At 32.3% G+C, this 24,173-nt stretch overlaps 2 protein-coding genes across 12 annotated transcripts; one reads left to right on the plus strand and one right to left on the minus strand.

The window, feature by feature from the left end:
* Window positions 1-11,324: 11,324 nt before the first annotated feature.
* LOC139894596 (uncharacterized) lies at window positions 11,325-18,918 on the minus strand. 11 transcript variants are annotated; one of them, XM_071877974.1, is made up of 12 exons: window positions 18,738-18,918; window positions 18,464-18,554; window positions 18,131-18,254; window positions 17,948-18,042; window positions 17,660-17,767; window positions 17,126-17,255; window positions 16,913-17,017; window positions 16,602-16,758; window positions 16,127-16,246; window positions 13,802-14,820; window positions 12,831-13,007; window positions 11,325-12,334 (listed from the first exon to the last, which is right to left on the minus strand). In XM_071877974.1, the coding sequence occupies exons 10-12, from the start codon at window positions 14,177-14,179 to the stop codon at window positions 11,648-11,650; spliced, it is 1,242 nt and encodes a 413-aa protein (XP_071734075.1). In that variant the 5' UTR covers window positions 14,180-14,820; window positions 16,127-16,246; window positions 16,602-16,758; window positions 16,913-17,017; window positions 17,126-17,255; window positions 17,660-17,767; window positions 17,948-18,042; window positions 18,131-18,254; window positions 18,464-18,554; window positions 18,738-18,918; the 3' UTR covers window positions 11,325-11,647. The 11 variants fall into 11 exon arrangements, with proteins under 11 accessions (XP_071734075.1, XP_071734080.1, XP_071734076.1 ...); XM_071877979.1 differs by lacking the exon at window positions 18,131-18,254; XM_071877975.1 differs by having other exon boundaries at window positions 16,913-16,985; window positions 17,660-18,254.
* A 2,319-nt stretch (window positions 18,919-21,237) lies between these two features.
* LOC139889845 (uncharacterized) lies at window positions 21,238-22,023 on the plus strand. The gene is made up of 2 exons (XM_071872765.1): window positions 21,238-21,691; window positions 21,800-22,023. Exons 1-2 carry the CDS (start codon window positions 21,238-21,240, stop codon window positions 22,021-22,023), a joined length of 678 nt encoding a protein of 225 aa, XP_071728866.1.
* The last annotated feature ends 2,150 nt before the right edge of the window (window positions 22,024-24,173 follow it).

The raw sequence follows: 24,173 nt of genomic DNA on the forward strand, positions 1-24,173 counted from the left end.
TTCTATTGTTTGTATGTTCGAAGGAGGTTTCATTTTTGATGAACCTTCTTTTTGCGTTATAATATTTATATCGTTTATAAGCCGGAAAAAAAAAACTGTACAAAATGGAGGAAAAGTATCGTTTTTCACTCGTAAATATATATATATATATATAGACAAAATCGTGCCAACAGTCCCTGTGGTTTGCAAACAAATCTCCAACAGTCCCTTAACTAAATTTCTCATCTTTGCAATTAACGCCAATTCATGACATGTGCGAGTCATGTGAGGTTATTTCTGTCTTTTTAAGTCTTAACACTAATACACGATCAAAGAATTGATATTCAACGTGGCTATGTTTACCAAGTTATACAACATTCGAAGTGATGATTCTGAGACGTATCAGAAATATATGAATGATATAAATGGTTAGTCATTGTCAATAAACTGTTTTTTCTTGTTAATACTATACGTTTGCTATTCGAATCGATATAATATGGTTTATTTGAATGATATAAACTATTAGTGATTGTTGAGTGATATATATTGTTAGTCCCAACTCCCAAGTAAAAAAATTTTGCTATAATAATAATAATAATATAGATATGGATAGTCAATTTTGGTGTATACATATAGTCAATTTTGGTACACAAAGTATGTATTTTTATATTGAGATTTTAGGCTATAAATACTCATGAATGCAAGCATTAAACTTGCACCATTTCTCACACTTACAAAGTGTTTCTTTCTTTCTCTCCATTATCATCTTTGTTCTTACACTTCATTATTAGTATTCTAAATCAAGAATCAAATCACTAAAGGTAGTTATAAGCCTACTGAATTATAACATCAAGAATCAAACCACTAAAGGTAGTTATAAGCCTACTGAATTATAACATCAAGAATCAAACCACTAAAGGTAGTTATAAGCCTACTGAATTATAACACGTTATCAGCACGATAATCTTAATACTAAATATGGTTGGCTCTGCCACCAAAATGATATATGGTCGGTTATACCACCAAAATGATATATGGTCGGTTATACCACCAAAATGATATATGGTCGGTTATACCACCAGAATGATATAGGTCGGTTATACCACCTGAAAAAATATATGGTCGACACTGTCGCCAAATTTTCATTTATGTTTACTAATATTTATATTTTTGTTATATAACATTTATTTATGATTGCTTACACATGGTCGACACTGTCACCTACTTATCATTTATGTTATATTAAATTTATGTTTAATGTTTATATACTTATGAATATAAATTGACTCTAATTTATCATGATGTTTGTTTTAATTTTTGATAATAGAAAATGTCGAATCTGGAAAAGCTTAAATTTACTCCTTTAGAATCAACTGGAAACAACTACATGCCATGGGTTATAAAAGTAAAAATGCATCTTAAATCAATGGGCATTCTTGAAACCATAAATGAAAACAACACTTGTTCTGAAAAAGAACAAGCTACGGCATGTTGCTTTATTCATCAACATATTGATGAATGCTTACAAAATAATTATGTGACTGTAGAAGATCCCCATGTTTTATGGGAAGGTCTCAAAAGCAGATTCAATAATCAAAGAGAAATTTTACTTCCAGCTGCAATGGAACAATGGAGAACATTAAGGTTCCAAGACTTTAAGAAAGTAAATGAATACAGCTCAGCTCTGTATAATACATGTTCACAACTTAAATTCTGTGGACATGAAATTAGTGATGCAGACATGATGGAGAAAACTTTCTCCACAATGAATGCTGCAAACATCACAGTGCAAAGAAATTTGAGAATGCTAAAGTTCAAAACATATCCTGAACTTAATTCATATCTCTTAGTTGCAGAGCAAAATGATGAGCTATTAATGAAAAATCAGCAATCCCGTCCTACTGGTACACTTGCAATCCCTGAAGCAAATACTGCAAATAATTATAAACAGGGACAAGGACGCGGGCAAGGTCGTGGTTATAATAACCATCACCATCATCATGCCAAAAGCCATAACTATGGTAGAAACCATCCTTATGGTAATGGTAATGGGCGTGGACGTGGTCGTGGTCGTGGCCGTGGTGGTCAAAGAAATAGTAATCCACGAAAATATAAATATCAACCACAAAACAAGCCCATTAAACAAGATGTTGAAGAAAATTCTTCTAAAAATTCTGAAGAATCTTGCTACAGATGTGGTAGAATGGGCCACTGGGCTAATACTTGCCGAACATCTAAACATCTTGTTAAGATGTATCAGGATTCGCTGAAAGGTAAAGAAAAGGAAGTAAATTTTGTGGATAATATTGATCCAACAGTCACTGAGAAACCATCTGATTTATATGAAGATTTCTTGAATGTTTAAGTTGTGTGTCTTTTGAAAAATAAACGATTTAATATCGTCTGTCTTTGTCATTATGTTTGCTAAATGTTTCAGTACTATCTATTTGCGTTTAAAATATTGTGTAATATTAATGTACTCACTATTTATTTCTTATATATGAAGTTCAATATGAATTTTGCTGGAATACAACATCAATCAAGTGGTGGAGATCTCTGTATAGCAGACAGTGGAACTACACACACTATACTTAAATCCGAGAAATATTTTATTGATCTAAAACCAACGGAAGGAACTATACATACAATATCAGGACCTGCTAACTTGATAAAAGGGATAGGAAAGGCAAATTTCATACTACCAAATGGTACAAAATTTTTAATAAATGATGCCTTATTTTCTCCCAAGTCAAGCAGAAATTTATTGAGTTTCTCCGACATATACCTTAACGGGTATGATTATCAGTCAGTGACAACAGAAAATGAGAAATATTTAAGTATCACTGACAAGAGTCATGTGGTTGAAAAACTGCCAAGACTTAGTTCTGGATTACATTATACACATATAAATGTACCAGAAATACATATGGTAGTTAACGAAAAATATATTGATCCTGGTGTATTCAGTTTATGGCATAACAGATTAGGCCATCCAGGATCAACAATGATGAAAAGGATTATTGAATGTACTCATGGACATCCACTAAAGGATAGAAAAATCCATCATGATACAATGGTTCCATGTACATCTTGCTCTCTTGGAAAATTGATAACTAGACCCTCACCACTTAAGGTTGAGAAAGAATCACCAATGTTTCTTGAAAGAATTCAAGGTGATATATGTGGACCAATTCATCCACCATGTGGACCATTTAGATATTTCATGGTTCTAATAGACGCATCTAGCAGATGGTCTCATGTTTGTCTGTTATCAAGCCGTAATGTGGCATTTGCAAAATTTCTTGCCCAAATTATTAAATTGAGAGCTCATTTTCCTGATTACACCATTAAAAGGGTGAGACTTGATAATGCTGGTGAATTTACATCTCAAGCATTTAATGACTATTGCATGTCTATAGGAATTGTTGTTGAACATTCTGTTGCTCATGTGCATACACAAAATGGTTTAGCCGAGTCATTGATTAAACGTTTACAATTAATCGCTAGACCATTGATAATGAGAACAAAACTCCCTGTATCTATATGGGGTCATGCAATTTTACATGCTGCTGCATTGATTCGCATCAGACCAAGTGCAAGTCATAAATATTCCCCCCTACAACTTGCTTTTGGTCAAGAGCCAAATATTTCCCATCTTAGAACATTTGGTTGTGCAGTGTATGTTCCAATTGCGACACCACAACGTACAAAAATGGGTCCTCAAAGGAGGTTGGGAATATATGTTGGATATGAAACATCTTCAATATTAAGGTATATTGAACCTATGACAGGTGACGTTTTTACAGCACGTTTTGCTGATTGTCATTTTAATGAAACATTGTTCCCTAGATTAGGGGGAGAAATGAAAAATAAAGAAAATGATGTTTCATGGTGTGAACCTCAATTAAAGTATCTTGATCCTCGCACAAAAGAATGCGAGACAGAAGTTCAAAAGATAATGCATATACAAGAACTTGCAAATCAATTGCCTGATGCATTTACAGATACAAAAACGGTGACAAAATCATATATACCAGCAGTAAATACTCCAGCTCGAATTGAAATTCCAAAAGCTGGCAATAACGTCACTCATGAATCTTTGCCACGTCAGAAACGTGGAAGACCAATTGGTTCAAAGGATAAAAATCCTCGAAAAAGAAAATCAGCTGATAATGAAGTAAAAGAAAGTGTTCAAGAAGAACCACAAATCAGTACTCCTACTGCAGAGGAGATTGATGATGTCAATACAGAAATTGCAATCAATTATGCATATTCAAAAATATTATGGAACCGAAATGAAATGAAAAATCTTGATGAGAAATTTTCATTTAATGTTGCATATGACATCATGAATAATGATGATGATCCAGAACCAACATCTATGGTTGAATGTCAAAATAGACATGATTGGGCTCAATGGAAAGAAGCAATACGAGCTGAATTAGAATCACTCAATAAAAGAAAAGTTTTCGGATCCATCATTCTCACTCCTAAAGATGTGAAACCTGTAGGATACAGATGGATTTTTGTCCGAAAAAGAAATGAGAAAAATGAAGTTACAAGGTATAAAGCTAGACTTGTAGCTCAAGGTTTTTCTCAAAGACCAGGAATTGATTATGAAGAAACTTATTCCCCTGTTATGGATGCAATTACTTTTAGGTACTTAATCAGTCTGGCAGTTTCTAAAAATTTAGAAATGCATCTCATGGATGTTGTGACTGCTTACCTATATGGATCACTTGATAGTGATATATATATGAAGATACCTGAAGGATTTAAGGTACCAGAAGCATCAAATGCAAAACCCAAAGAAATGTATTCGATTAAATTACAAAGATCTTTATATGGGTTAAAACAATCGGGACGTATGTGGTATAACCGATTAAGTGATTACTTGATAAGCAAAGGGTATACAAATAATCTTACTTGCCCTTGTGTTTTCATTAAGAAAACAACATCCGGATATGTGATCATAGCTGTTTATGTTGATGATCTTAACATCATAGGTACAAATAAAGAGATCCATGAAGCCATTCAACTTCTAAAGAAAGAATTTGAAATGAAAGATCTCGGAAAAACCAAGTATTGTCTTGGTTTACAAATTGAGCATATGCCTAATGGTTTACTTGTACATCAAACAACATATACTGAAAAGATTTTGAAACGTTTCAATATGGACAAGGCAAAACCATTAAGTACTCCTATGGTTGTTAGATCACTCAATGTTGAAGCTGATCCATTTCGTCCATGTGAAGATCAAGAAGACATTCTTGGACCAGAAGTACCATATCTTAGTGCAATTGGAGCTCTTATGTATCTTACAAATTGTACAAGACCTGACATTTCTTTTGCAGTTAATTTGTTGGCAAGGTTCAGCTCTGCTCCTACCAAAAGACACTGGAATGGGATCAAACACATATTTCGATACCTTCGAGGAACTACTGATTTAGGATTATTTTATTCTAACGAATCAAAACAAGATTTGGTTGGTTATGCAGATGCAGGTTATTTATCTGATCCACATAAAGCTAAATCTCAAACTGGATATGTATTCCTAAATGGAGGTACTGCAATATCATGGCGTTCTCAAAAACAAACACTTGTTGCTACATCGTCAAATCATGCCGAAGTGATTGCATTACATGAAGCTACTCGAGAATGTTTTTGGTTGAGATCAATGACACAACTCATTACTGATTCTTGTGGACTAGAACGCAATAAAAGTCCAACAACTATCTATGAAGATAATGCAGCTTGCATAGCACAGATGAAAGAAGGGTATATCAAAAGTGACCGAACAAAACACATACCACCTAGATTCTTCTCATACACTCAAAATCTCATTAAGGACAACCAGATTGAAATGAGATATGTGCAATCTAGCAAAAACTCTGCTGATCTTTTCACGAAAGCACTTCCAACTGCTATTTTCAGAACACACGTTCATAACATTGGCATGAGACATGTTCAAAAGATGTAACAGCTGAAGCGATGTCTACTTGAGGGGGAGTCAACTCCATGCTGCACTCTTTTTCCCTTAGCTAAAGTTTTTTCCCACTGGGTTTTCTTTAGCAAGGTTTTTAACGAGGCAGTAATTTATAGTTGATCTTCAACAAAATAAAATTGCTATCCAAGGGGGAGTGCTATAATAATAATAATAATATAGATATGGATAGTCAATTTTGGTGTATACATATAGTCAATTTTGGTACACAAAGTATGTATTTTTATATTGAGATTTTAGGCTATAAATACTCATGAATGCAAGCATTAAACTTGCACCATTTCTCACACTTACAAAGTGTTTCTTTCTTTCTCTCCATTATCATCTTTGTTCTTACACTTCATTATTAGTATTCTAAATCAAGAATCAAATCACTAAAGGTAGTTATAAGCCTACTGAATTATAACATCAAGAATCAAACCACTAAAGGTAGTTATAAGCCTACTGAATTATAACATCAAGAATCAAACCACTAAAGGTAGTTATAAGCCTACTGAATTATAACAAATTTGATATTATATGGTTTATTTGTGGATGAATTGTGGTTTTTTTGTTAATAAGTTTGCTATTCGATAAGAATATTAAGTGTTTATTTTAATGATATATATATAAATATAAATATAAATATAAATATAATATACTATGAATGATGAATGAATTTTTTTTTTTTACGGCGAAAAAAGAAATTTATTAAAATACTTTCATCAGAACGATGAATATTCAACATATTACAATGAAAGAGGCTTTTGAGCGCAAAAAAAAAAAATGACAGAAGATTGAAAGAACAACACGAAACAAAAGAAGCTCGAAAGCAAAACCATGCATACGGGAAACGCCAACCCCAAAATTGACCCGGATTAAGAGCCCACTCGAATACCAGGCCCACTCGATAAGCGGACTTAAGCACCTAACAATAAAACAAGCCCAACAAAAGCTAAACTCATTAGCCCAAACAGAGAGGAGAAAGAGACGATTCAATCGTCATTGAAGATCCATCTTCCCCTAATTGAATTGGAAGCGTTCATTCAACACCTGAGCCCTAAAAACACGTCAATTGCTAATTACTGGAAAGATTCAACGTCTTCAATAGAATCTCGAGGATCAAATTGGCGATACGAAGACCAAATGAAACAATATTGTTTGTCAGAGGAGATTGAGCACAGGTAATTTTGTCGAAATTAAACGTCTTTGTACAGGAAATTGAATCTGTAAGAGTGATGAAAATGGTAAGAAACTAGCCTCTTGATTAATGATTCTTGATTGGAGTATCATCGTTAGCCATATTTTCCATCCTCACTCCAAAATTATACAACTCTTCTTTATATGTTATAACTTTTTTGAACCAAATTGTTGTCCGTTTGTGTTGTTGTTTTTGACATTTGCAGAAATGCCTACTACGTGATTGATCTCGCTGGTGGTGTCGAAAATATCGGATAAGTTTGGTACCTCGTCCATCCAATTGTTGGTATTTTCTTTGGACATTTTCATACCACCTTTTTTGGTCTGAACAAAAGGTTGAATAGGTTTTTCAATGGGTAAGCATCTAGCTTTGATTTCTTGACATTCTTTCTTACAAGAATTTCCAAGACAATGATCAGATTGGTGTGGTTCTGTTGCAGAAGGCGAAAGAGTGTGACCATTAAAGGAGACAACCTTGGAATGAGCAACAGGTTTAAACCAGTTGGAAATAGACGAGGAATGGGTATTTTGGACAGCAGGAGTAAAAGAGGCAGAAGCTGAGGAGTTGTTATTTTCTCGAATGCATTGTTCTTCAATTGGAACTTGAGAGTTAAACTTTGAAACAGGGCTGGAAAAAGAAATGTCTGCTTTATTTTTCAAATGTTTGAAAATGGAGATGAGTCATTTTTGTATTGAACAGGAGATGAAATAAAGTTTGTTGCTTTGGAAGAAAGGGTATGAAAGTCATTTTGGTTTAGTGAAAAGGACTCCTTATGGGGAGTGGAAATATTATCTGTATCTTGCGCATGCCTGTCCTTATTATTATTCCCATTAGATGTAAAAATTGACTTTTTGATCCCATCCACAATATCTTTTTGAGATTTGACATCACTAGTTACCTTTTCTAACGAATAATGAATATCTTTTGATTTGTTACCGTTGCTAAAAGATTTAGTTGGAGTTACATAGCTTAAATCCTCATCCCCAACGGTAATTTCTCCTTCTTCCGGTGGATTTTCCGGCGAATTAAGATTAGATTCCGGGCAAACAATGTTCCGAATCATGGTTCTTTTTTGTTCTTCAACTGCATTGATTGTACACTGTAACACATGATTGTACTCTTCTATAATATCCTCTGACACAATCTCAACTTCATCATGAAGATGAAGTTCTTCAACCCACAGTTTACATCTAAATTGATTCGATACTTTAGCATAAGCATAAGTTTTGATAGGACCTGGATCACAAACTTCAACTAAAGCAAATAGTGTATCTGCTTGTGTAGCCCGATGAGACTTTGTGTCTATTTGAATAACCTTTCCAAATTCTTTTGCAACTTCAATTGTGCAATCTGGCGAGCAACATTCAAAAGGGATTCCTTTGATTGCTAACTTTGTGAATCTTGAGAATTTGTTTCTTCTTTGGTTCATTGGAACGACTTCTGTAAATTCAACAGCGTTCATAGTGGGACCCATAGTCATCCTGTGAAAACTCTCGGCATCGGCACATTGAACAACGTAAGCAAATAAACCCCAAACAGAAACAGATCGAAGTGCAATACTACGGCTTTTCAACCATTTAAGCAATTTCTGAGCTTTCATAGGCTCTTTGTCAATAATGATAGCAGTAAGATCTAAGTTGTCATTGAGTTTGTTGTAAAATGAAAGGTTTATATTAAACGAATTGGATCCACCAGTCAACGGATCATCTTCTTTCCCACCTTGAACTACCATATCTTTTTTGGCGAAACCCACATAGATCTTTCTGCCATTTAAAATTTTACCATTCATACGATCCACCACTTTTGAAGCTTGAAATGAATTAGCGAATTTCACAAAAGCAAAGCTGCGATCTTGTTTCCAAGATAGGCCCTGTATTTGACCATAATTCTTTAGAGTGCTTTTGATGACATCAGGAATGGTATAGCGTGATAAAGCACCCAAAAAAATTGTTGATTTAGGAGGATAGGAGGCGTGATTGTTGTTTGGTTGTGAGGTTTTGTGATTGTTGAATTGGGGGTTATGATTTGGCTTGACCGGAATTGAGTTTGGATATGTTGGTTTGAACGTTTGAGAGAGAAAAGGGGACATTGTTTCTATATTAATATTAGTTATTATTAAATTTATATATCTAATTATAATTAATAATTATTTTGTTCCATGAATGATGAATGAATGATATTAACCATCTGTGATTGGTGAATCATATATACTGTTTGTCCCAACTAATAAACTGTTGATATAATGTGTGTTTTTCAGGTATATATGAGAATTGTTTTACAATTAAACTATTTCATATTGATATAATATGGTGTTTGGTTTTCGATGTTTCCAGTGATTCGGTTCGATTTTAAATTTTTAAAATTAAAAGTGAAAATTAAACTGAAACCAAATTTAAATATCAAAAACGAAACTGAGACCAAATTGAAAATCGAATTTGAATTCGGTTCGTTTTCGATTAAAACCGAATTTCACTTTCAAATTTGATTTTTTATTTTTTCCCTACGAGATTATAGAGAGAGAGAGAGAGAGAGAGAGAGAGAGAGAGAATCCAGTGAAAACTCAGCATGTGTGAGAACCTGAGAACTCCTATTAGAATTAAAAAAAAGTGGCAGGAGAGCAAAAAACACTGAAATTCGAGCAATTTTGGTGAAATTCGAGCAATTTTGGTGAAATTCGAGCAAAAAAAATTGGCGGGAGAGCAAAAAACAAGAAATTCGAGCAATTTTGGTGAAATTCGAGCACAAAAAAATGGTGGGCGAGTAAAAATGGTGAAATTCGAGCAAAAATGAAGAAATTCGAGCAAAAAAATGAGTTGCAGAAAATGTAGAACGAAAATGTACATGTTCTACATTTTATGTTCCACATTTATATTCTACATATTTTATAGGTGCATCAACTTACATCTATTTTGTAGAATATAAGATTTTGCTCGAATAGTCAATTGAACAACTTAATCCTTAAAATCGTTTTCATATGAATCCTTTTGAAGCGTCTAACATATGTTGATAAAGAATCTGAAGCGTCTAACATATGTTGATAAGTTATATATGGATGAATATTATAGTTATTAAGGAGTTGTAGCAGTGATAGGTTATATATTATTAAGAAAACATTATAATTTTCTAAAAGCATCTTATATAATATTTTCGAACTTGAAAATAAGATGTTGACTACATCGATCCGAAATTTCATAGAGTAGATTAGTTGGATTGATTCGTCTTTATAACGATTTTTCATTCGAAGAGTTCATCTTATAAAGGATCGAAATAGACAATTTGGATTTGAAATTAAAGAAAAAGTAATTGGATCCAAAAACACTGCTTTCGTTACAACCGTTAGAGATGAAAGGGAAATTAAGTTTGACTTTTCCAAGTTAAGTAGTATTATTTATATAATTAATTTATTCTATAACATAACTATTCAGATTTATCTCATTTTCACAATTGAAATTAATAATAAAAATTTAAAAATTTGTGAATCAGGAAAAAAAAAAGCGGACTAAAAAGCTATGGAGGACATATTTATAAACACCTATTAATTTAATTTAATTAATAATATTTAGAATTAGATAGGTATTGACGTGGATTTTACACATGGCATAATTTACTATAATTAAGGTACTAATGATATATAAGCTATTTCAAACTCTCTTTTATATAAACATATATATAGATATATAGATTATTATCATGTTCAATTAAATTCGAGTTTTGAAAAATCGGATAAACCACAGAGTGCAAAATAGTGATCAAGACCTTAAATTTAGTTTTGTGTTGTTTATGAGCTTGAATTGATTTTGTTACTGATATTAGCTCTCGCTATCTATTCGTTTGCCTATATCAATATGTGTGTGTATATTAATGCGATGGTGTGTGAAGAGTTTCCTCCTAACGCGTGTGTGGGTGACAAATGAGAGTATTCGATGTCAATATCGTCGTTAAAAAAAATATTTGTGTGTATATATTTGTTTATTAAGAATTGTTTTCGTAAGAATCCAGTTCAGCTTTTATTTTATGGAGGCATGATAGTTGATGTTGTGTTCATATGTGAGCCTTTTGTTATGTTGCTAAATGCTGGTCCTAGTTGAAGACATTTCCTATATACATACAAAAAAATGTTGCTCTAAACGTAACGCGAAACGTAATCGTAAATTCCATCACTTAAACGTAACATGGCCAGAAACGTAAAATTTAATTTTGAATGTTGAAGATAGAAATGGAATTAAATTCCATCACACTTTTGAAGAAATGACAATTTCTTTGAATGGTGAAACACTGAAATGTTAAGATTCCATCGAAATCTAATTCCTTTGAGAATGTAAATCATTTGTGCCCATTTTAGGCCTGCAGTTCCATCTTTAAAGTATTAATGGGAAAAGAAGCATAAATTTAGTCATGCACATAAGATGAAAGACTGTATCGGCACCCAGAAATTTTTAGCAACAATAACATCAGACTGTAAATGTTATTAGAAAAGGTAAATCTCAAACTCCATTAATAATCCCCAGCTCGGTTTCGATCTTTGACCATTGGCTCACATCAATGTGGGTAAGGAACAAACTCTTCCACTTTACATACTCAAAACAAAACTGCGCGTCCATGACTGGCCTTAAGCTATCAGGTATCAATTCCATAATTGATTTGATCTCAGACCCTATTGAGCGAATCACTTCATAATCTGGATTCCCACTCTCAACTTGTACTTTCAGTTCCGCTATTTTGGACTTGATGACATATGAAATCAATTTATCGTGATCCAACTTTGCTACCTCTACCATATGTATTCTTTCCTTCTGCTCTGCAATTACATTATCTTGCATTTGTATTTTTGCCTTCTGCTCTGCAATCACATTATCAAGCATCTGTATTTTAGCTTCAAACATTTCCTTCTGCTTTGTGATAACTTGATCTTGCATCTGCATTTTAGCCTCGAACATAGCCTTTTGCTTTGTAATAGCTTGCTCTTGCATCTGTATTTTCGCCTCCAACATAGCCTCTTGCTTACTAATAACTTGATCTTGCATCTGTAGATTTGCATCCAACAACTCATTCTCTTGGGTTATTATAGTAGTATCAGCTGCTGGTTGTTTTTGTAAATCCAACTTGGCCATCTTTTTAGCCCCTGCATCATCATCATCATATACCTGCTGGCTAGACCTCTTCTGTGGCACCTACAATGGAAAAAAAAATTCGAATTACAAATTCACTACAACTTATATATGCTTTGTCCAAGGTTCATCAACTTACGAATAAAAGATTAATGTTACAATAATAAGTGCATATAGATAGTTTAAACTTACTATAAGTGGGTAAACAATACAACTTCACACTGTTAAAATATTAACGTTACACTTATAAGTGTGTGGAAATCGTTTGAACTAATAAGTGGGTAAAAATAATAATAATAAAAATTTCACACTACCAAATGTGTTTTAAGTTATTAAATTGTTCATACTTGTAGATGTGTACAGAAACTAGCAAATGGACCTTAAAAGTTTGCTTAACAAACTCTTACTGTAATATTCTTGTCCATGAAGACAAAGTTTTCATGCTAAATCTGGATATAAATACATCACTTTAATAAGTTAAACATGGACACTACATAGTTCGTAAAGTTTTTCAAACGTTTAATTTTCACGAGGAGTTAATCTTAACAGTCGTATTCACCTGAGGATAATCTGTAATGAAAGTGGCAGTTGGAGACTTGTCAAGAAAGTAATTTTTGAGTTGAACGGGGACAACTACATGACTCCGTGTCACCAGCATCGTATTCATCTTCAAACACTTTAAGTTATTGAATGGACAAGGTTCGAGCAACAATTGATCCACACATGATGAAAGAGCCTTGGTAAATATTATATACAAAGAAACAGAAAGTTTCAGCACTGTGTTCACACAACAACAATACCCAATCCCAGGAAAGTGAGGTGTATGCGTGAGGTAAAAGTGTGTTCATAGAAGCAAAAGAAAGAATGTGTTATAACTACAACAAAACATTTTTATTTTAATCCCCATTGGGATCAAGAAACAATATGACCCGACCATCTGACCCGACCCCTAGGTGAGCTTGTTGAACTGATCTTTTTCCCAGATTAACTAAACTAGCTAAACACTAAAGCTATATCCAAAGTGTGCACCAAAAGACCAAAAGACCGAAATGGGGTAAGATTTGGTGTAAACCTTCTCCAACCAAGACACCAAAATGTGTAAAAATTGGTTATGATAAACATTCGTGTAAAAATTTGGTGTAAAGATTGGGGTGAAAACAATTTTGGTGTAAGAAAGATTCTCTTTTTACACCAAACTGGTGTTAACATTTTGTGCATACATTTATGCAGTAAGAGTTTAAATTAGAACATCTTCAATAAAAACTCTTTTCTATTAGAAAAAAAAGGACTTTGGAAAAGCTTTTCTTCATTGGAGGAAAAGCTTCTTTTTTTTTTTTTTTTTTTCCCAGAAGCTTGAGATTTCTAAAGCTTTTGGAGTAAAGCTTTTTTATAGGTTTGTGAGTTTGTATGAAGAGATAATTTTCAAAACCCTTTTCTCAATGACGTTAAAGCTTTTTCGGAAAACTTTTCTTACAAAAACTGTGGCATTGCAAAAAAAAGCTTCAGAAAGCTTCTTACATATTTGTATACCTTAATAATGGACGCATCAAGAATAAGAAATTTGGCAGTGTGGAATTTCTGCAATACACCGATTATTTTGGAAAGATGCCTCTCCTTTCCCACACAGAAATAAGTATTAAACCATGACAGATGGACTTTCTCAAGATAACTAAAGCCCTCACGACAATAAAGTCCATGAATAGAGTCAAAAGATGCGGTCAGATTCTGAAGTTGAGGAGTTACCACGTTCAAAACATTACAGAAACTATTTGTGACTGAAAGATTAGAAAGTTGTGGGAGACAAAGTGTTAATTCCTCCAAGTCACGCATTTCGATCCCATGTAAGGTGAGGTCCTTTAGGTTGACACACTTAGAAAAAAAGGTTGATGCGCTTACTTTTACCACCATCTAATTCAAAATTGCTCAAATTCAACTTCTCCAGGACTGGAAAGTCCCAACCTAAATCTGATATGTAGCAATTTTCAACATGCAAGGTATGATTTTTGACTGCAAGGGTGAGATCCTTGAGAGCCCGGCAACTGAAAACAAACTGTGGAAATCCCCGATTCCTTGTAGCGTCCCATACTAAAGTCAGTCGCCTAACATTATGCAAGCAGGCATAGTTCACAATACTTCTAACAGTAGATTGTGTAGCTGCTGATCCCCTGCATCTTAGCTCCAATCCTGAAACTTCTCTATGATTGTTGCGATGTAATAAGACATGATTCACAAATTTATGAAAACAAGATGTATTAGAAAAGTTGTAACTATCTAAGTTTAGTTGGGTTAATCGAGTCCAAACAAGCTTCCATTTTTTGGACAAAGCACTAGTTTGCATAGCATACTTCAAGTCAAGAAAAGAGAGAATGCGATGAATAACAACATCTGGCAAGTTGCTTATTCTATCTTCTTCTTCTGCTATCATTCTTGTTCTCTGAATCCAAAATTTTACAAATGTATCATGTGCAGTCCATAAAAGCCTTCAAGGTTGATTTCAGAAAATCCATTACTTTCTCTAACGTTGTTGTGTGCGTTTCAATCCAAGGTGCCTGAAGTTATATCTATGTACATCATTGAACTAATGAAACTGAAATAATGTACTTAAATCTCATTCAATATTGCTGTAGGATAAACAAAAATAAGAAAACGGGCAAAAAACAAAGTGTTGCTATGAATTTCAAACTCAACTGTTTTTTTGAGAGCAGGCTCACAAATAGGGCAAGTGCATTTAACACCCTTAAAACTTGAGAATCATTAAACTAACCAATATGGACCCTTGGATAAAAAATGGATGTTATAGATTGTCTCTAAGGCTCTAAGCATGTGCAATTATGTGTGTAAGTTTCACATATATAAAACTCACACGTTACTTAATAAGTAATCAAAAATCACATGTTTAATAAGTAATCACAAATCACATGTTTAATGAGTAATCACAAATGGTTTTCCTATTATATGTATAGAGCAATGTACTGATCCTTTAACACGATTTAACTTGAAATTATAGGCACCAGTCATTGTTAGCCCTAAAAAATTCACTACTCAATTCTAGTAGCATACTTTTCAACAGCTCATATCCTAAACGTATATAACAAATCATTTTATAAGCTTCTTGACAAACAGAACTAAAAGATTATCAATGTCGACATAAAGATTATAAGCTTCTTGACAAACAGAACTAAAGAGCACAGACTCATTTTTACGGAGGAATTTATCCAAATTGTAATTCTAATAGATAATAGATGACATCGATAATATGATAATTACATATTTTGTATGTGAATACTGAATAATAAAATTGCTGTAAAACCTAACGATAATAAAGTTTAAAAAAAGTTTGAGATTTCAATCAAGAGAAAGATAAAAGACGAAGAAGGGAGCTTACTGTTTACAACTCAGTATAGTACAGAACGAAGCCACCGCGATTCACTATTTTTTAGGGTTTAATTAGGGGCGTAGGGATTGCGATGGCAATGGGTCGGATTTATATTCATTTACATGAAGAATATTCAAATAAAACCTAAGTTGAGATTAAAGGATCAATCAGAGTGGACACGTGGTGGGACATGTGATTGAAAAAAAAAAATAAAATAAAAAGTTTTAAAAAAAATTAAAAAAAATTTTTTCGAATTTTATTTTTGCGAAAAAAGATTTTTTTGAAAAGAAAAAAAATTTTTGAAATTTTTTTTTCAATCACACTAGTGAAATGACCCGTGAAATCACGGGTTTGTCAAAAAGATATTTATATAATTAACATGAATAATAATCACCCTCAAAGCAAGGATTTTGACATGATATTACATCTACAGCAGAATCCCTTTGAGAAAGATAGCCTGAAAGAAGAAAGGGCATTACTTCAAATCCTTGATAAGGGCATCCACTGAGTTGGCGAAATATGTGTTGCATCTACAGGGCTAAACCTTCTTGATATTCAGTAGGCAACACCTAGCAGTGTCCCTCCATGTATACAGTTATCTACACACAAGAAGCCTTATAAGAATATATAGATAACAATACATAAATGAATTCATTCATTCTAGGAGTATATATTACTAAGACATTAGGTATCGTGAAGTTTGTACCCACATATAAAGATATTAATTACCAAAATAAAAAGTTTTGTTAAAACGGATTACCATCATATTAGTAAATAGTTGACTTCAAATTGGTCCACGGTATCTAACTCGTTTGGGTACTTAAACGAAATCGACAGCTAATAAAAACCATATTTAAAATGTAACATTTCCCCTACTACCAATACAAACACTACCTATTTTCTACAATACATATTTTCTACATCTTTTTCCAGGTCCATGTTTCATAGTCAAACCTGTTAACCTCATCTTTTTCGGGTTGTCAGGTTTAGTATAACCCCAGTTCACTTGGAACCTCGTGATTTACCGGTTGGCTAGCTAAACATGCATCTCTTTTTGTCTTCTTTCCTCATCCATCTTCTCATAATGCCATCACTCTTATCTGATCTTGAGCTGCAAAGGCAAACAAATACCAATAATATCATCCCATAGATGGCAATTTTGACCCACTAATTTATAAACATGGACATTTTGATCATTCGATTATCCCAAACGGGCCAAATCAATTCAAAGACCAACCTTCGAAAGTTATGGCGAACAATCTTACCGATATCACTTTATCATCAATGCCCATTTTCTGCTTTGTCCGCTCCAATATCACCTCTTCAACCGAGCTAACTCTGACCAAAACAAATATCATAACCTCCTTTTTCTGATAAAATACAATGTGCACGATTATCTGCTTGTTAATATATCTGCGGACTCCAGTCACTATCAAATATAATGACAATATCAGCCGTTCATAAATTGAGACCAATACCTCCTTGCACATGTTTTGAAAGAAACATGTGATGCAGCAGCTAGAAGGCATTCAGTTACCAACTCATATATACTGTATAAATTTTGAAATGATGTCTTTCTTTTACTTGTTCATAAGATACACCCTTCACCTAAAGAAAGAAAACATCTGGTCCAATTCTCAGTCCACATAACAAATAATAATTGGAATATGGTAAAATTGCATATATATATATATAAAACAAACTGTAGTTATCATCAATGCTACTAACTTGTAAAAATTGTTCTCAGTTCAGCAAGAATCTTTACTCTTTGGTGATACCTCATAATATATGACAACAAATACAGTCAATTTCAAAATACAAACATAAAAAATTAGGTCACTTTTATATTGTATTAATCCAAATCAGTATAAATCAGTAATAATCATGCAATAATTTTAATCAAAATATCAAAAGATGACCTGTTCACATGACCTATTCATCTATCAAACACAATAATAGCAAAAATTCGAGAACAAATCAAAAATCCATAGTAAAAGTGTAGCTCAATTTACCTTTTGAGCGATAACGTATGAGATGTATGATGTATTTATTGCAAAATTAGGATCTGCTACTGCCTACTGAATGTTTCGCATTTTGAGGCCTCAAAACTGCAACTCAAACTATAATACAAAAAGTTTCATATATCAAAGTGTATAACAGTAAAAAAAAATTTGCTCTTTCTATGATCATATTTATATAATCTTTATCAAGAATCACAAAAACAAATAACATTATACAAAATCTATGAATATAATTACTCAAGACATTAGATAAGCACCAAGTTACTCAAACTTTGTAACCTAAATATTAATGTATGAAGATAACATTATCTTCCTCTTCATGGTAGCAAAATGACATGTCACATCTTCAAACCATTAGTTCAACCCATTATCACCTACAAAGCGTAAATTTGAAAGATAAAAAAATTATGAATAAAAGATAACTTGTAGGCATTAGATCGAACACATGATAGGCATCACAACCACCACATCCTTCTTCTTCAACTCTTTATGGTAAATAAAAAGAATCATTGGAACCCTTTCAATCCTCAACATTTCAGGCTTGTTGATACGTTAAATCATATAATCCACTCGAATTCTTGAACCACTGTAAAATATTATTTGAGAAAATTAAATATTATAGTAATCTTGCACATAAACATTACATCAGTTCACTTCTATTTATCTTTTAGATATTTCTTTTAGCTCCGAATTCATAATCTACAACAATAAGATTGATGAAATAAACACAAAAAATATTGAATATCAACCAAATCCTACATAAGTGTGAAGTAGAACCCTAAAAATTAAAATTACCTTTTAAAGTTATATCAAGAAGATGAACGTGCACGTTGCAACAAATGTATGATTCATCTCGATAAGATCCGTTTAATGATGAGCACTAATTCTGTTTTAATCAATTGTTGAAAAAACTAAATCAAATCCAAGCGTAAACGATTTTTAAGGTTTTTGATTGGAGAGAACGAATAATCTTGTCAAACCCATGAATGTATAAATGCCCAAACTCTAATAATATGTTAGATCGAATAAAAAAGAACAAAATAACGCAATGAAGTAGCGAGAAAATTACCTGACCCGAATCGCGACGATTTATTCTAATTTCGAATATCGCTGCAAACATGTATAAACTTGTTGATTCTTGGTCGGATAATTGTAAAACGTTTCAATAGATAGCGATGATGAAGAATTGAAGACACTCGAATGGTGCAGAGAGAACAATGGAGGGATGTGTTTGAAAACCCTAATAAACTGATTAGGATGTTATCGACCTGTATTTATTTTTTCCTTATTGTGTATTTATTCCGTATTTATTTATCGACACGCTTTGTGCGTATTTTTATTTTTTGCTATTTTTTAATTATAATTAATTAGTGTTGATGACATCATTAGAATGTCTCAAAAATTTTCTATTTTTTATTTTGATTTTTTTATGAAGGGAAATAGTCTTTTTATGACATCATAATTTTAACATTTTAATAGAAACTATAGATGTGATTATATTTGACATGCAGTAAATCACGTGTGATTCTGCATGTCAATCACATGTGATTGTAAAACCTAATCACATGTGATTTTGAATGTCAAATCCAATCATATATGATTGAATTTTTTTTTAGTAAAATGACGAATTTCAGTAAGTTTGTGCTAAAACCTTAAAACACCAAGTTTTTGATCAAAACTTGATCAAATCACTGAATTAAAGTATGCAATTTTGAAGATATGATCATGAAACGCTAACAAATTTGATCAAATCACCGAATTAAAGTCTGTTTTCGGTTGAAATTTCTTTTTGAAAAAAAATTATGAATTTTTTTTTCAATCACATGTGATTGGATTTGACATGCAGAATCACATGTGATTGTGTTTTACAAGCACATGTGATTGGCATGCAGAATCACATGTGATTGGATTTGAAATACTAAATTTAAAAAAATATTTTCAGAAAGTTTTTTTTAAAATTTTCCAAAAAAAAAAATTAAATTTTTTTTTCAATCACATGTGATTTTAGCGCCACATGTCGCGCTCTGATTGATCCGTTGAATTTCAAGCAAATTATTAGATTCAAGAGATTACACCTCTCATTTACATATGCTTAATTTAATCTCACGATGATTTTAAAAACCAAGTATAAATTATACGGAGTAACAAATATAAATATATAAATCTTTATATTTTTAGTTTATTTTTTATTGTAATTTGTCACCTATGACTTCAATTGAGCAAATGACATTATAATATAGGTAAATATATGTTTAAGTCAATTTAAATATGTAACGTTTAATATCATTAGTAACAATTTAATAATTGACACTTTTATAACCCTTATTTTTATTAATAACTTTAAAATTTATAGGTTACATGTATATCGATATCTAAATGTTTTTTTTAACTGCAAAATAATTATTGGGATCGAACTCCATAATATCGATATGTAGATGTATATGCATATATTTAGTACGTATATATGTATGTATAGATGTATTTCAAGTAATAATTTATATATCCATGAATGATAAATTGTCATCTATAATCATCATAAATGAATTGGATATGGATATCCATGGATGAAATATCCATTGCCATCCCTAACTAAGGTAGTCATAGTGTATAAAATAAAAGGCTAGTGTATGCATTTTTTCTTATTTACTTCAAAAAAAACAAAATATATAACAAAGTCTTTTCATCGAACGATAAAAAAGACGAACAAATGTTACAATCAACAATACTGCAAGGCGCGAAATCAGTAATGAACTCTAAGAGCATGAGGTGTGGTCGCCGTCAGTTCGGCGTCGCCACCCCCAAAATTGTCGAGTGACCGTCGCATCACACCGATTCGGCGTCGGTGCAGCGTCGACCATCCCGATGTCGTGAGCAAGACTTTGGTTTCTTGATGGTTAAGTGGGCCCCGTTTCAAATTTTTAGCCGTTAGACTTCGGTTTTTTTCCTTTAAATAATATATTAAACCTCTATATATACACACACAAATCACAATCTATACACTCACACAAACCTCACTTCTCTCATTTTTTATACAATCCAAAAATAGTTTATAAAATACAATGGCTTATTCATCTTCCGACGATGAGTATACGATGCTTGCACTCGAAATGTTAGAGGCCGATCAAAGTAATGAGGGGGATAGTTCTAATGTTCGTTTAACGCGACGCTATATCAGACGTGATCACCATGAAGCACATGATCGCCTCATAAGAGACTATTTTGCTGAACGTCCGAAGTATAGTGAAGTGGAGTTCAAACGTCGATTTCGAATGAGGAGACGTGTATTCAGCCGAATTATGGAAGGTATATTAAATTTTTCTGCAAATCGTTTACCTAAATATTTTGAATGGTTTCATGTTAGACCTGATTGCCGTGGCGAGTTAGGCATTAGTACACATTTAAAAATAACGGCGGCACTTCGTCAGTTGACATACGGTTATGCACCCGATGCGTTAGACGAGTATTTACAAATGTCGGAACGTGTAGCTCGTGAAAGTTTATAGAATTTTACGAAATGTATTGTTGTTTTATATTCAAATGATTATATGCGCTAGCCTACTCGTGAGGACATGGAACGTTTATACGAGGTTCATGAGGAAAAACATGACTTTCCCGGCATTCTAGGTAGTATAGATTGTATGCATTGGGTTTGGGAAAAATGTTCAGTTGCATGGAAAGGCCAATTTAAGCGAGGAGATCATAGTCATCCAACTATTATGCTTGAAGTCGTTGCCTCGTATGATAATTGGATATGGAATGCTTATTCTGGGGTTGTTGGGTCAAACAATGACATAAATGTGTTAAATACCAGTTCTTTGTTCGAATCAATGCTTAATGATAATTTCACAGACATCCCTTATGTTATTAATGGTGTGGAGTACAAAAGGGGTTATTATTTAGCGGATGAGATTTACCCTCAATGGGCATCTTTTGTTAAAGCGTATTCGAGTGCAGCTGATCCCAAGAGTAAATACTTTTCACGAAAACAATCTAAGGCAAGAAAGGATGTTGAGAGGACTTTTGGTATTTTATAAGGACGTTGACATATACTACAACAACCTACAAGGGCTTATTCGTTGAAGGCTATTCAAAGAATTAAATATGCGTGTATCATAATGCATAACATGATAGTTGAAGATAATGGGTTCAACATTTCTGATAATAATTGGGTGTATGAACCGGTTCAGAACATGCAAACTACTTGGTACGATAGATGTGAAGAGTATAAAGCCAGGACGAAGGAATTACACGATCGGGAGGTGCATGAACGTTTACGAGGCGATTTAGTCGAACATGTTTGGGCTATTCGAGCTCAGGAGAAGGAAGAGGAGGAGGAGGATGAGGGGGAAGAGTGACATTGGTCGAACATCTTTGAGCTATTCGACTTACAAATAACATCTTTATTATGAATTGTATTTTTATTTTGTAGTTTAATTTTTAATTAATGTAACTTTTTTATTATTAATGAAGTTTATTTTGTGTTAATATTGTTTTTTAAAATAATTAAATTAATTTTAAAAAATAATTAAAAAATAATAACATACAATATTTTCTCTTTTCAAGACACTGAACTGACATTCTTCCTAATTCCCCTATTTTTTCACCAATGTCAGTTTTCAGTGTCAGTCCAGTCAGCGTCCAGTCATCAGCAAGACTGTGATGGCCCCGTCAAAACACTTAACAGCTATGTCACTTGGTCCCACAGCTTGATCGAACTTAAATGAATTTAACAAACGACATTGCATTCTTTTATTTCAAAAGTTTCTCAAAAAGGAAAGCATACCAAAATATGTAGTTTAAAATAACCCAACATATTAATTAACCAAAGTTGACACAAAACATTGCCAACAAACCCACAAATTTAAATTATCCAAAAACAGAATGCAAGCTTAAGTTTCATAATTGTTTCATAAAATCTGCCCAAATGCATGCAGACTCTTCTAAACACAGCAGAAGCATCACATAAACTCATGTACATGTGAAAACATGCGAGTAAACTGTCAACACAAAGGTTGAGTGAATTATAGATTTAAATAATTGAATAAACTTTAGACCACAAGATTTAAAAATGTTAGAAAACATTAAACATTATTCCATTATCAATGAGCCACCTGGTAACCACTTAACCCTTTATTTACTCTTGCCAAACATAATAAATGATATACACCGGACAGTGTATCTACAACAAAATACAAAGTACTAAACATTTCGATTATAAATTGCTAGCGCGACTAGCTCGAAATGGGGTTGTCAAACCCGATAGATCTATCCGTAGGATTCGCGTTCACCAGTAGAAATCAGTGATTACAGTTACCAGACTAGGAAATATTTTTGTCCAACTCACAATGAATAACTTAAATTTAATTGTCACTTGTGTCTAAACGTGAAATAAAATGCATGTAATCACATCCCAAAAATATACTTTGAAAAGTATGTAAAAAAAGGGGACTATAACTCACCTTAATAGTAACGAAGAAACTACACAAATAAGCGAACAGCAAATGAAGTAAAGTGATCAGGAATGATCACAACGCCGACCTATAAATAAAGCAGGTCGATATAAATAACTAACTTAGGTCAAGTCTTAGTATGATATCTATTGTACATGTTGCAAGTAGACATAGAACAATACTCAGCATGCATCGGTTTGATCGGAACAGCGTACAGACACACACTTTCTATTTTTAGAAAGTTTCTATTTTTAGCAGGTTTCCATTTTTGGAAAGTTTCTATTTTAGGAAAGTTCTATTTTTGGAAAGTTTCTATTTTTGGAAAGTTTCTAAATTTAGAAAGTTGCTATTTTGGAAAGTTTATAAGTTATGAAAGTTTCCTTAATTAGAAAGTCAACAAAAGTCAACTGAAAGTCAAAGTCAACCGAAAGTCAACTCAAAAGTCAACCTTGGTCAAACATAGTCAACGTTAATTTTAAAAGTATAGGTTATAATAATAATATAGGTTATAATGTTTATTAAAGTTAAATATGTATAATTATGTCATAACATAAGTTTAATTAAATTAAAATGAATTATTAAAGTTAATATAAGTTTAAATGATATAATTAATATAACATAAGTATTTAATTAATTAATTAAATATTAGTCATACTATAAGTATTATTAATTAATAATAAATTTTAATCATATCATAAGTATTATTAATTAATAATGAATTATTAATCATATCATAAGTTTTTAATTATAATTATTAAATCATAAGTATTTAATAATTAAATTATAATTAAATAATAACTAAGCCTTATAATAATTAAATAATTAATCAATCCTTACTATAAGTCTTATTATAATAATCTCAGAATATAAGTTTAATACTTATCATAAGTATTTTCCATTAATAATAAAAGTATTATTATAAGTTTAATTAAAAGTTATTAATTAAATCATAAATAATAATTAAATGATATAAGAAATATATATATCATAAGTCTTAAATTTTAATAATTACTTTTTATATCATAAGTAATTTAATAATAAAGAAAATCATTATT

Source organism: Rutidosis leptorrhynchoides, chromosome 2, assembly GCF_046630445.1.
Source record: "Rutidosis leptorrhynchoides isolate AG116_Rl617_1_P2 chromosome 2, CSIRO_AGI_Rlap_v1, whole genome shotgun sequence".
Classification (NCBI taxonomy): domain Eukaryota; kingdom Viridiplantae; phylum Streptophyta; class Magnoliopsida; order Asterales; family Asteraceae; genus Rutidosis; species Rutidosis leptorrhynchoides.

Excerpts from the sequence above, each read along its gene's own strand:
- LOC139894596 (XM_071877979.1), bottom strand. The coding sequence starts at position 14,179 with ATGGTGGTAAAAGTAAGCGCATCAACCTTTTTTTCTAAGTGTGTCAAC. Across the intron at positions 13,008-13,801 it reads TTGATGCGTCCATTATTAAG|GCTCTTTCATCATGTGTGGA; the intron begins GTATACAAATAT and ends ATATTTACCAAG. Across the intron at positions 12,335-12,830 it reads TCATTACAGATTATCCTCAG|GTGCCACAGAAGAGGTCTAG; the intron begins GTGAATACGACT and ends TTTCCATTGTAG.
- LOC139889845 (XM_071872765.1), top strand. The coding sequence starts at position 21,238 with ATGGAACGTTTATACGAGGTTCATGAGGAAAAACATGACTTTCCCGGC. Across the intron at positions 21,692-21,799 it reads GGATGTTGAGAGGACTTTTG|TTGAAGATAATGGGTTCAAC; the intron begins GTATTTTATAAG and ends ATAACATGATAG.